This window comes from Bos indicus, chromosome 1, assembly GCF_029378745.1.
Source record: "Bos indicus isolate NIAB-ARS_2022 breed Sahiwal x Tharparkar chromosome 1, NIAB-ARS_B.indTharparkar_mat_pri_1.0, whole genome shotgun sequence".
Classification (NCBI taxonomy): domain Eukaryota; kingdom Metazoa; phylum Chordata; class Mammalia; order Artiodactyla; family Bovidae; genus Bos; species Bos indicus.
Window position 1 is genome coordinate 1,678,854 of NC_091760.1, and position 12,997 is coordinate 1,691,850.

Consider the following 12,997-nt stretch of genomic DNA (forward strand, 5'->3'; position numbering starts at 1 on the left):
AGTAAGGCAGGGTTCAGCATGGTGTTTGTTTGTTTGTTTCATTCTGTGTAGATTGTAAGTAAACTTTTGGAGGGAGGACTTTTCTTACAGTGCACAGAATGTTTCACTTTGACATCTCGAGTTCAGGATACTTTGATTGTATCTTAGGAAATCACTATTGTAGAGATATTTGAATGTTTGAAGTAATTATAAGGGCCTATCTTCAACTTTGTAGGTTTTTCCAGGTGGAGAAAATGCACCCATAGCAAATAATAAATAGATAGATAAGTTAAATATCCTACCTCCTGGAAAGCAGCTGTCATCAATGGTTATTAATATAACTAGTGATTTTAACTACCATGCTTTACTTCTTCATTTGATTAAAATGCCAAGATTTCCATCAGTAGCTATGAAGCTATCTAACTGATCTCTAAAACAAGACTGTATATGAATGAATTCTGTGTGTTCTCTTTAGGGGGCAGTGATCATGTTATATTCTTATGCCTAAAGCTATACTGAGTCTTGGGAAGTTTTCTTTCTTTCTTTTTTTTAAATCAAATTTAACTCCCTAATCATGTAGTCTGCTTACAAGCCAGAATCGTAGTTTTTTAACTAGATATTAGAGAATAGTCTATGTGTACGTGGGTGCTTGTTAAGTTGCTTCAGTCTTGTCCAACTCTTTGCAACCCTATGGACTGTATGTAGCCTGCCAGGCTCCTCTGTCCATGGGATTCTCCAGGCAACAATACTGGAGTGGGTTGCCATGCCCTCCTCCAGGGGAACTTCCCGACCCAGGGATCAAACCAACGTCTCTTAAGTCTCCTGCATTGGCAGATGGGTTCTTTATCACTAGCACACCTGGGAAGCCCAATCTATGTGTAAACGTTCTACAAAATCTATGTATTTAATATTAGCCTTATGTGAGTAAAATCACTTTTTACTCATTTCAGTAGAGATGCCATCCAACAACTGGAATAACAAATAAGATTATTTTATAAAAGAACGGTAGGAGAGCAATACGAAATTAACAAGGTAGTGTGGGTTCTCTTGCACTCTGGTCCTCAGCCCTGACTTGCCGTCTAAAAATATCCATCAAAGTCATATCTCTTAAGTTATGAATCATAACTCGAAACAGTTGGTCACAATGCCTACGGATGAGGTCGTGTGAAATTCCAAATCCGCGCAGACACCCTCACGCCCCGGACTTACCCGTGCTCCGCAGAGGGGCAGAGACCAACCAAGTCACTGCGCGGCCAGATAAACTCGAAGCTGGACCATCTGCTGCGCATTCGCTGTCCTTCTGTTTCTCTGCGACACCTCTCGTGGGAAAGTCACAGGCTTTTACATCAACTAAAGAAAAGCCAAGGAACTGGAAGAGAGAAACTCTGTGAGCTCTTCCCACTCACCTGGTAGAGATGCCAGCCAGGAGGGAAGGCAGGCCCTGACCAACCATGCATCCATCCGGAGGACCATCCCCTCCTCCACTCCCTAGCACCAAAAAGTCTCAGGGACGTTCTCCTCTTCTGCTGGAATCCTCTCTCCACTTTGCAGAAACAGCATGCTCTCTATAGATTTCCAGGGTCCTTCCAGGCCTCCTCATCTCACCAGTCACCTGGGTAGAGGACACGCTGTCTGCCCCAGCCCCGCTCTCAGCCAACCCCATCGGCCTCTCACCATCCCCAGAGTTTAGTCTGCAAAAAAGATTCAGAAATCTGGTAACTGACAGCTCCTGCACAATCTTCCTACAAATTTCAAGACTGTCCATCAACACCTTCCCCTCTGGTTGGAAAAGATGGCAGTGGTCTCCCAGTTCCCCAAAACCACACCCCATTCAGGACCCAACCCTGTGGTGGTGGTGGTGGGGGTTGCTTCTGCAGAACTTTTCCCAGGATCTGATGAAACATTGTCCTGAATCTAGGCTTTTAATCATTGAACTCAGGCATTTCAGTTCTAAGATCTCATGCTGCTTCACAATGTTCACTAGTTCTTAAACACTCGAGCTAAATGCATACGTGTATTAAAGCCAGTGTATAGAAACAGGTTCTTTGACAGTACATTCATTTTTAAAAACCAGTATTATTTTAGAGAGTTAAAAAATGACAGACTGAGAAAATACCACTGGGAATTTTTTTTTTTAACTGCTTCCTTTATGGTAAGAAATGCAAGGCCTTTTTATACAGAGTGAAGTAAGTCAGAAAGAGAAAGACAAATATCATATATTAACGCATATGTATAAAATCTAGAAAAATAGTACTGACGATCCGATTTGCAGGGCAGTAAAGGAGACACAGACATAAAGAACAGACTTGTGGACATAGTGGGGGAAGAAGAGGATGTGATGATTTGAGGGAACAGCATTGAAACCTATACATTACCATATGTAAACTAGATAGCCAGTGGGAGGTTGATGTAAGGCACAGGGAGCCCACAGTCAGTGCTCTGTGACAACCTAGAGGGGTGGGATGGGGAGGAAGGTGGGAGGAGCTTCAAGAAGGAAGGAACATATTTACGGCCAATTCATATTGATGTATGGCAAAAAACATCGCATATTGTTAAGTAATTATCCTCTAATTTAAAAAAAAAAAAAAAAACATAAAAAAAGGCAAACAACCATAGGTAAAATGTACCTTTACCACCCATAGGGCAGAAAAAAAAATAAGAAATGCAAGCCTTTTAAAATTAACTTTATTGTTTCCCAATTCAATTAAAAAAATTTTTTTTTTCAAACTAGCTCCAGTGTTTGAAAGCCCTAAGTAATATTTGATGGACAGGGCATTGTCCTAAGTGGAGTGGTGGGACTGAAGTTCGCTGGATTGGGGAGGATCATGGAACAATAAGATCTGAAGTTGGAAGTTCTTGAAACAATGAATGATTCAGTTTCTCCATAAGAATAGTAATGAAGCCATCCAGTCAAAGGTCATGTGCAGGTAGATTCCAATTCCTTTCATTTTTTATTTTTCAGGCCAAATTTGAATCCCTCTTTAGGACTTATGACAAAGATATCACCTTTCAGTATTTTAAAAGCTTCAAACGGGTCAGAATAAACTTCAGCAACCCCTTATCTGCAGCAGATGCCAGACTCCAGCTACATAAGACTGAATTTCTTGGAAAGGAAATGAAATTATATTTTGCTCAGGTGAGTGGATTTCACTGATACCCACACTTCCCCCTTCTCCCTCTCACCCTTAAAGTGAAAGAAAGTGAAGTCGCTCAGTTGTGTCTGACTCTTTGCAACCCCGTGGACTTTAGCCTACCAGGTTCCTCCATCCATGGGATTTTCCAGGGAAGAATACTGGAGTTGGTTGCCATTTCCTTCTCCAGAAGATCTTCCTGACCCAGGGATCAAACCCAAGTCTCCCGCATTGCAGGCAGACGCTTTACCATCTGAGCCACCAGCTTTCCCATAAAACAGAGTATATATCCATTGTTGTTGTTACCGTCACTAAGTTGTGTCCGACTCTTTTGTGACCCCATGGACTGTAGCCCACCAGGCTCCTCTGTCCATGGGATTTCCCAGGCAAGAATCCTGGAGTGGGTTGCCATTTCTTTGTCCAGAGAATCTTCCCGGCCCAGGGATCGAACTTGGGTGTGCTGCATCGTGGGTGGATTCTTTACCACTGAGCCACCAGGGAGGTTCCTAGACACCCATTACCTATATGTTGATTGAGAATGCCAAGAAATCGTCTTCAGAGGGGCAAAATTCATACTATAAATGTATCACATCCCCAATTTTGAGATAGCGGGGTATAGTTGATCCCTGACCTCATAGATGACCTTCTTGAGTTGAGTGATGATGGGAAAAAGAGTCTTTTCCTGACTCTGGAAGGTAGAGGACCACAGGGTGGTAGACGTGACTTTGCTAGAACCCCAGACTAGAGAGGTTCTGGCTTTATGCAGGTTCTGAGCAGGACTCAGTAGCCCACTTACTTCTGGAGAGCCTGTATCTGCAAACCCGCCCTGCACATCAACATGGGGGCTGCCAGGTCCAGTCTGAAACAGGGGAAAGAAATGGGTTCATTAGGCAGGTAGCAAAATGGTAAGAAATCCTTTTAGGAAGAAATCCTTCTGGTAAGCGGGGGTCTGCGTGCCAGGGCAGTCCCAGGTGGGGTGGGGGGCTCCAGGGCAGGTTTGCTTTTCCTCCTGCCCATCACCTCCTTCCTGCCCCCTCCCCTCCTTGATGGTAGACCACCCATCTTCCAGGCAGCTCATAAATTTCCACTTGACGATGTTATAGACGTCTTAACAGCTTGGCAAGAGGGCAAAAGCCCTTCAGCTCCTGCTCCCTGGTGAAAGAGACCCCCTTGGGGGCCCTGAGTTCTCGGGGCAGACCGTGTAGAGGGGCTTCCGGACCCTGCGGGGAAGGCGAACTTGCCAGCCCTGCCTGGGTAAATTGGAGCCGGATGCCCTGCCCCCTGGTGGATCCAAGCCTTAGACCTCGGATCCTTGGGAACAAATGCCCTTCTGCATTTGGTACCATTCCATATAAGTGATTGCTTAGACCCTCCCACGACCTTTTCTGGTTTATTAAAGATATGTTCATTGTGAAATTTTTAGGCGGGGGGTGGAGGAGGGGCGGGATACTAAAGAACAAAGAAAATACAAAGTGGCCAGATTTGAATGTAAGATGACTCGAACAGCCCTCCATTCACTGGCATAACTTTTAAGCCCCCAGAACCAGGATCTTGGTTATTGTCCCTTATCATTATTTTTTTTCTTAAAATATGTATCCTGGAAGCTGGGCTTCCCAGGTGGTGCTAGTGGTAAAGAAACTGCCTACCAATGCAGGAGACAGAAGAGATATGATTTGATCCCTGGGTTGGGAAGATTCCCCGGGAGGTGGACATGGCAACCCACTCCAGTATTCTTGCCTGGAGAATCCCCATGGACCCAGGAGTCAGGCTGGCTATAGTCCATGGGGTGGCAAAGAGTCATACACGACTGATGCACCTTAGCAGGCATGCACACATCCTAGAAGGTGCATTTATTTTTTCCTTCCTCCCTTTTGGCATCTGATTCAGAGCCCCAAAGGGGGAGGGAAGCCTGAGAGCATGGCAAGACCCCATCCCTGCTTTGTCCTCCTGAAAACTGATGTTGGTCCTGGAGGTGTTGCTTAGCCTTTGGAGCGTCTGTGATATGATGTAATGCCTCCGTAACACGAGGAGCTGCAGGCAATTGGTTCTGAGATCCCTTCTGACCTCGGCCACAGCACTTTATTTTTTTCCATCTGTACTAAAATTACCTGTATATATTTTCTATCAGTCTCAGTTCAGTTCAGTCACTCAGTTGTGTGTCCAGCTCTTTGCAACCCCATGGACTGAAGCACGCCCGGCCTCCCTGTCCATCACCCACTCCCAGAGTTTACTCAAACTCATGTCCATTGAGTCGGTGATGCCATCCAACCATCTCATCTGTCGTTCTCTTCTCCCGCCTTCAGTCTTTCCCAGCATCAGGGTCTTTTCCCGTAAGTCCAGGTCAAGCATCCTTCCTCATGCCAGGAGGGCGCTCTACTCACGTTTGCACGGTGATCTAAGTTCCCTCTCTCCGCCGCTTGTGAGCCGTTTGGTGGTTCACCCCGGACTGAGCCTGTGGACGCGGTTGCGTCCCTGAGCGCTGTCTTCCGCAGGCGGTCGTGAGGTGCCCTCACGCTGCCTCAGTCCTTCCCCCTTCGAGAAACATCTCCTCCCTCTCTCTTCCAGACTTTACACATAGGCAGCTCGCACCTGGCCCCTCCGAATCCAGACAAACAGTTCCTCATCTCTCCTCCCGCCTCGCCGCCGGTCGGCTGGAAACAAGTGGAAGACGCTACTCCCGTCATAAACTATGACCTTTTATACGCTATCTCCAAGCTAGGGCCAGGTAAGCCGTGCCCTCGGGTAAGGACTGGGGGTGGGGGGAGGTGAGGACACATGCAGAGGTTTGCCCAGGGCGTCCATCAGAGCACCCCTCTCACCCCGTCACCAGATGGATGCCAGCGCGTGCTGTGAATTGTCTCTGTTTGGCTTTCTGCCTCTGCATCAGGGTCACCCATTGCCGGGGAGCGTGCACACCCGCCCATCTCTGGCCTCTTCCCTTAGGAAGAGGGGCAAGCTGGCCCTGGGGACCCATCACCGTAATCTCTCTGCATCTCATCACGTGACTCCGTCCCCTCACCCACCGAGCACAGCCCATGACCCCCCCTCAGAGGTCCTGTCGCTCCAAGCGGGGATGAGCTGTTGGACTTTGGAAAGGGGAAAATGGGCCTTTCCCCACTTCCGTTAAGTTTTTTTTAGTCAAGGGAATTTTGTTCACCAACCTGGTCCTCACCTGCCCATTTGAAGGTGTGAGCAGTCAGAGACCCAGAGGTCACAAGAGGAGAAGGAGCCCCAGACACACAGGCCCATAGGCAGGTGCTCACCCGCTGAGCTTGCCAGGGAGGGAGGGGGTCGCGGGGCGGGGGGGGGGGGGGGGGCGGGGTGGAGAAGAGATTCTGTGCCTCTGAAGGGACAAAGGTGTGAGCATTTGGGAAGAAAGGTACTCTGGCCTCAGGCTTCTCATCCAGAAAATGGGTATTCCCTGGTAGAGTTGTGAGCAATATACAAGATCATCATGTAAAAAGCACTTCATACAATGCCTGGCTCATCGGCAGAGCTCAATACCTGTTTTCTGGAAACAGTAAAATGTTGGTGGTTCCCGTCCTGTCGATAGGGTTTGGGTGAGCTGGAAGGTGCAGGCAGGGGTCTTGGGGTGACCAGGTTTGAGCCCCACTTCTGCCCTATCCATGGGGCAAATGCAATAAACACTGAGGCCATCAGCTTTCTCCTTGACCAATAATCTGACTGATGTTCCTCTGAGTGGAGAGTTTTGTTTTCCTGGACCATCAGCAGTTTCATATGAAAAAGGTGACACTGCTGTTAACACCTCTCAGACAGAAAACTCCCGCTATGGTAGAAGCAAAGATCACATTACCCACTGCTCACCGTGGCATTAAGTTCAAGTTGGAAGTGCCAGCGTTCCTCAGAGCAGCTCCAGGCTAAGGTGCATTAGCAGAGCCCAGGGTTGGAAACTTCTGGAATGTTAGAGAGGGGAAAAGGGAGACGTCCTCCTAGAGAAAGGACTCACACTGTCCCAGGGGCAGGAAGTGCTGTTAATGAACATTCTTTACACTCTAGAACCTACCACTTTTTTTTACAGACGTCTTGTTTGAGAAGCCCTTTTAGAGAATAGACATCAATTTGCTTTCAGTTTACCCAACAATGAGCTTGAATAGTAATTCATATTTCAGCTGTGCTTTTCAGCCAACAAGACTGCAAAGATTTTGCAAATGTGATCCCGTCCCCTTGCTTTCTGGATTATGCCTCCTTGGCAGGAGATAAAGATTTGTAAAGAGGATCATGACCAAGATTTTGAGTGATATATCTGACCCTCTGCTTTAACTTTCTGCCCCCTGAGAATATTGAAGCTCGTTCACCCTTTCAGTACTCAGTCATTCAGTCACGTTCAACTCTTTGCAACCCCATGGACTGTATGTAGCCCACCAGGCTCCTCTGTCCATGGGATTCTCCAGGCAACAATACTAGAGTGGGTTGCCATTTCCTCCTCCAGGGTGTCTTCCTGACCCAGGGATCGAAGCCCTCTCTTAGGGGTCTTCCTGACCCAGGGATCGAAGCCCTCTCTTATGTCTTCTGCATTGGCAGGCAGATTCCTTACCACTGGGCCATCTGGGAAGCCTTCACCCATTCAGTGAAATGAAAGTTGCTCAGTCGTGTCTGACTCTTTGTGACCCCATGGACTAATACAGTCCGTGGAATTCTCCAGGCCAGAATACTGGAGTGGGTAGCCATGCCCTTCTCCAGGGGATCTTCCTGACCCAGGGATTGAACCCAGGTCTCCTGCCTTGCAGGAGAATTCTTTACCAGCTGAGCCACAAGGAAAGCCCTTTCAGGGGCAGTTACAATAACATTCCAGTCTCCCGTGTGGGCTTGAGAAGAGGCAACACTTTGTTTATGAGTAAAAGCCCCTTGACTGAGCCTGATAAATTTCAGGCTGCCGTACAACAGCAGGACACTCCTGGTTTGAGGGGGTTGATAATTGTGTGAAAAAGGATGCTGTGATCAAAAATGCTTTTGGAGCACCTGGCTCAGAACTCACATCTGTTTCTTTTGGGCAAAGAGGCTTCCCCATGCTTCCCGTCTCTAGCCTGGGCTGTGAACTTCAGTGAAAGCCTTCAGTGGGGAGAGATGCCCAAGAGGGCCTTACCTGATGCCTTTATTCATACAACATCTTTTCCTGAACAGGTGCCACTTTCACCGTACCAGGGAAGTCCCCTGGGTAGTTTAGAGACAGTCTAGTGTACACGCTAAAAAAAGTGAAAGTGTTAGTTGCTGGGTTGTGTCCGACTCTTTGTGACCCCGTGGACTGTGGCCTGCCAGGCTCCTCTATCCATAGAATTCTCCAGGCAAGAATACTGGAGTGGGTTACCATTCCTTCTCTAGAGGATTTTCCCAACTCAGGGATCGAACCTGGGTTTCCAGCACTGCAGGGAGATTCTCTACCCTCTGAGCCACCTGGGAAGCCCATACATGCAAAGAGTAATTAAATACACATTCCTTCCATGCCTTTCATATGCCTGGACTCAGAGTGTTTGAAAACAGAGTCATTTGCAGTGTTGAGATGTGTAAAGAAAGTGAAATTGAAGTCGCTCAGGCGTGTCCGACTCTTTGAGACCCCATGGACTGTAGCCTACCAGGCTCCTCAGTCCGTGGAATTTTCCAGACAAGAGTACTGGAGTGGTTTGCCATTTCCTTCTCCAGCGGATCTTCCTGACTCAGGGACTGAACCCCGGTCTCCTGCACTGCAGGCAGATGCTTTACCCCTGAGCCAAGGAGCCACCAAAGAAATACCAATCCAGAGTGTGTCTAGCTGTGTCCTTTGGTCCCCAGTGGATGCACACAGAAGCTTGGTCGAGCTGACTCCTGCCTGCACATCCCTTTGCTCTTGCTTTTTTTTGGCCCTTACCTCCTTGCCTGAGTTACCCTGCAATTATTCTCTTTCTCCAGGGGAAAAGTATGAACTGCACGCAGCCACCGACACCACCCCCAGTGTGGTGGTCCATGTCTGTGAGAGCGATCAGGAGAACGAGGAAGAAGACGAGATGGAAAGAATGAAGAGACCGAAGCCCAAAATTATCCAGACCAGGAGGCCAGAGTACACACCCATCCACTTAAGCTGAACCGGCGCCCGGACAAAGACGTGCTCCAAACCATGCTCGCAAGAAGGCATCTTTTACTGTGGAAGCAGCCGGTCACAGCTTTGGAGGCGGCAGCCGTGACCGCTGTGGCGGAAATTCCAGTTCACGTTGCTCAGAAGAGAATCGAGGCTTCGTCCCCTGGTTCTAACGCTGCGCCTCAGTCAGTGTTCGTGGCTCCTGGCCATGCCCCGAGCCAATCACTGAGTCTGGGGTGATCGCACAAGGACATCTGGGAGCATCGAGAGAAAACCAATAACGATAGTATTTTGTACTTGTTCTCTTCTGGTAGGTTCTGTCTTGGCCAGGGGCAGATTGATCCGTGGGCCCCGGGGAGAGTCTTTGTGTCTGATCAGTCTACAAGGTAGACTCACTCTCTCTCCTGGTGGGAAAAGGCACCATGCGAAGCCACAAGGCATCTGGTGCAGAAAGGTTGTGAGAGCAACACTGCAACGTGGAAACTGTAGCGTTTCATTTTCCCCCTTCATGTTCTGATGTTTGTGCATGTATATTACTGATTTCTCAGAACTAACCTTCGTTCCTATGTAGAGTTGCGCCATTGCTGTTTTACATCTTTCGGGGAGATAAGAAGGCATCTGCGAAGTCTGTCACCTTTCCAGATTCATGACTGTCTTTGGAAGGGCACCCACGACAGGGTGGAGGGGATTCTACACGGAATACACACACCATTCCACATCCTGTCCGATGCAACCAACAACTTGTGCTTTTGCAAAAGAAGTCGATCTGAAATTCCTGTGTAGCATTTCGCTTATAAAATTCAGAAAATAGCACTTTCACTGCCAACTTATAGTGGGTGAGAAATTTTAGTTTAGATGTTTTAGATCAGACAATACGTGGGTTTCATTTCTTTCTTTGACGTGGTAGTTTATATAACATGAATCATAGCCAAAACCCTTTTCGGGGGGAATAGTCAGTTGAGATCATTAATTTTTTTACCCCCACTAAAAAATCAAGATAAACTTGTAAATAAAGCCGATAGTATATATTCACACCTGTTGTGCACTTGGGTGAGACATATATGGCCATGGAAGACTAGTGTCAGATGTGTTAACCTCCCCGTGAATTGTATGTTGTAGAAAACGCCTTTCAGATGTTTGATGGGACTTGACTTCAAAGCACGTGAAGTGGATAGTGGGTATAAGAAGGGTGCAGTGCCTTTCCCATTAATTCCTGGTGGAGTCGTCACACTAGGTTAACGTTTGTAATTTTTTTCTAGTGTCCTGTGTATGTCTGGTCGATGGGTACTCCCTTTTGGCCTTACGATACTGTAACAGTGTTTGTCCTTTTGAAATACCTAATGCCAAGTGACAGTGCATGCTTTGGAAAAGGGGAAGAGGGCTTTCTTTAAGAAGCAAAGGCATTTGGCTGTTTCTGTCAAGAAACTGACTGAACGGTCTCCAAACCCTGTTTACAGGATCTGGTGAGGCGTGGGGGACAAATGAGCAAGAGACGCTTGCATAGCCGTTCAAGTGTTCCTAGTTCAGTGCTTTTAAACTGGAGAGGCTAACCTCAAGATATTTTTTTTAACTGCATTCTCTAATAAATCGACACAATATGCTCTTTATGGAAAAGCTTTCCGTTGTTTTATTTCTAAGGGTCAGCCTGTGAGCCCTTTGACTTCTGCAGTCTCAGAAGGATGCAGTCCTTTATCAGTCTGGGTTTGAAAACTCCCAGTTCCTTGCCACGGTTCACTGGCTGCCGGCCACACTAATGGGGCATCACGTAGCAGAGAGGAAAATGGATAAAACTGAAATCAGAAGTCTGGAGTGTTTCCTTTGTCCAGGGAGAGGATGCTGAGATGAACATCCCTTTTGCTATCAGCTCGGCTAAACAATGGCTTCCCGGGTGGGGGAGTGGTAAAGAACCCACCTGCCAATGCAGGAGGCACAGGAGACACAGGCGGGTTCCATCCCTGGGTCGGGAAGATTCCCCTGGAGTAGGAAATAGCAACTCATTCCAGTATTCTTGCCTGGAAGATTCCACGACCAGAGGAGTCATGGTGGCAAAGAGTCGGACATGACTGAGTACATGCCCACACACACATACACACACCCCTCTAAACAATGTTTCTGATTGTTAATTTGAGGAATTTTCCTTCCTGTAGAAAATATGCCTGTGGAACATACTAAGTTGCAAAGGCCAGTTATGTTCAGAAAGTCTATCTGTAAGCCTCCTATTTGAATTTCATCTGGAAGTCTGATCAAAAATGGTGGTGTGCTCCTGGCCAGCCCTCAAAGGTCTAAATAATGTCGTGTTTATTTGCAAATGATATATATATGTGTGTACACATACATATATATATCTTTTGGGCTCAGACGGTAAAAGAATCCATCAACAATGCGAGAGACCTGGGTTTGATCCCTGGGTTGGGAAGATCCCCTGGAGAAGGAAGTGGCTACCCACTCCAGTTTTCTGCCCTGGAGAATTCCATGGACAGAGGAGCCTGGCAGGCTACAGTCCATGGGGTCGCAAAGAGTCGGACACGACAGAGTGAATTCCACTTTCACACTCTTATTTGCGAATGATATCTGCTTCTTTTTCAAGATGAACATCAGGCATTTTTCCATAGAAATTCACGTGCTCCTCTGTTTTCCATTGAAGAGCAGCCTCATTCTGTCATTCCTCAAGAGCACGTGCATATTTTAAATTTATGTATGTTAGAGGTCTAAGCGTGTAGGAAAATCCTCATTTGCATCAAGTTGGTTGAATCTGACTGTTGAGAAGATTCACTAATTAACCACCAGGGAAGGAGGGTGAGGCTGTTTATTGTCATCTTGTTGAATAACTAGGAGCCACTGCAGAGCAGAACTGGATTGGGAAGTGTGCTGGTCCAGAGTCCTGTTTCATAAATAACCCTGGAATAAAGTTGAATTGTGTTGTCAGTTAACTCAGATTTCCAGTGGGTCCCCTTACATATAACTGGAGAAATATGGGTGGCTGGTCCCATTGCCCGGGAAGCCTTCAGATCCTAGAGTAGAAATCCACACATCAACAAAGAGCCTCACTTCTGATGGACGATGTCTGATGAATGGTTCTGAGTTCAGGTAACTGTGGTGGCCTCAGCTCAAATCCCAAAGCTAAGAGTGCTCACAGTCTAGTCTCCAGGCAGATGGCTATGTTGTTATTGTCCAGTCGCTAAGTTGTGTCCAACTCTTTGCGACCCCATGAACTGCAGCACGCCAGGCTCCTCTGTCCTCCACTGTCTCCCGGAGTTTGTTCACACTCATGTCCATTGAGTTGGTGATGCCATCCAACCGTCTCATCCTGTGCCACCCCGTTCTCCTCCTGCCCTCAATCTTTCCCAGCATCACGATCTTTTCCAATGAATGGACTCTTTGCATCAGGTAGCCAAAGTATTGGAGCTTCAGCTTCAGCATCAGTCCTTCCAAGGAATATTCAGGACTGATTTCCTTTAGGATGGATGGGTTTGATCTCCATGCAGTCCAAGGGACTCTCAAGAGTCTTCTCCAGCACCACAGTTCAAAAGCATCAGTTCTTCAGCAAAGGCCCCTAAATCATGAACGTGCCCAGGACTCAAGCATCTCTGTAGCCCTCCTAGTGAGTGGGCTCAGTAAAAGGCAAAAGGACAGACACCAAACAGGCAGAGTCGTGCAGAGCGCATCCTTTGCCATTGATTGGATGTGTTCCTTAAATAGATTTTGATAGAATATATTTCTCATCTGATGGCAAGTAGCTTAGAGCCATCCATCCCAGAAAAGAAAATCAGCATACTCAAAATGTGTGCTAAATCCAAACAAAGGGTGGTAAATGATG

The 12,997-nt window shown here is 47.2% G+C and overlaps 1 protein-coding gene across 2 annotated transcripts in view; it reads left to right on the forward strand.

Annotated features, from left to right (window-relative positions):
- The window catches only part of RCAN1 (regulator of calcineurin 1), a 120,056-nt gene extending 109,262 nt beyond the window's left edge, over positions 1–10,794 (forward strand). For both annotated transcript variants that reach the window (XM_019970338.2, XM_019977671.2), the window contains exons 2-4: positions 2,942–3,115; positions 5,676–5,835; positions 9,015–10,794. In XM_019970338.2, the coding sequence (XP_019825897.1) occupies positions 2,942–3,115; positions 5,676–5,835; positions 9,015–9,187 (507 nt within the window). In that variant the 3' untranslated portion in view covers positions 9,188–10,794. The remainder of the gene's footprint in view (positions 1–2,941; positions 3,116–5,675; positions 5,836–9,014) is intronic.
- The last annotated feature ends 2,203 nt before the right edge of the window (positions 10,795–12,997 follow it).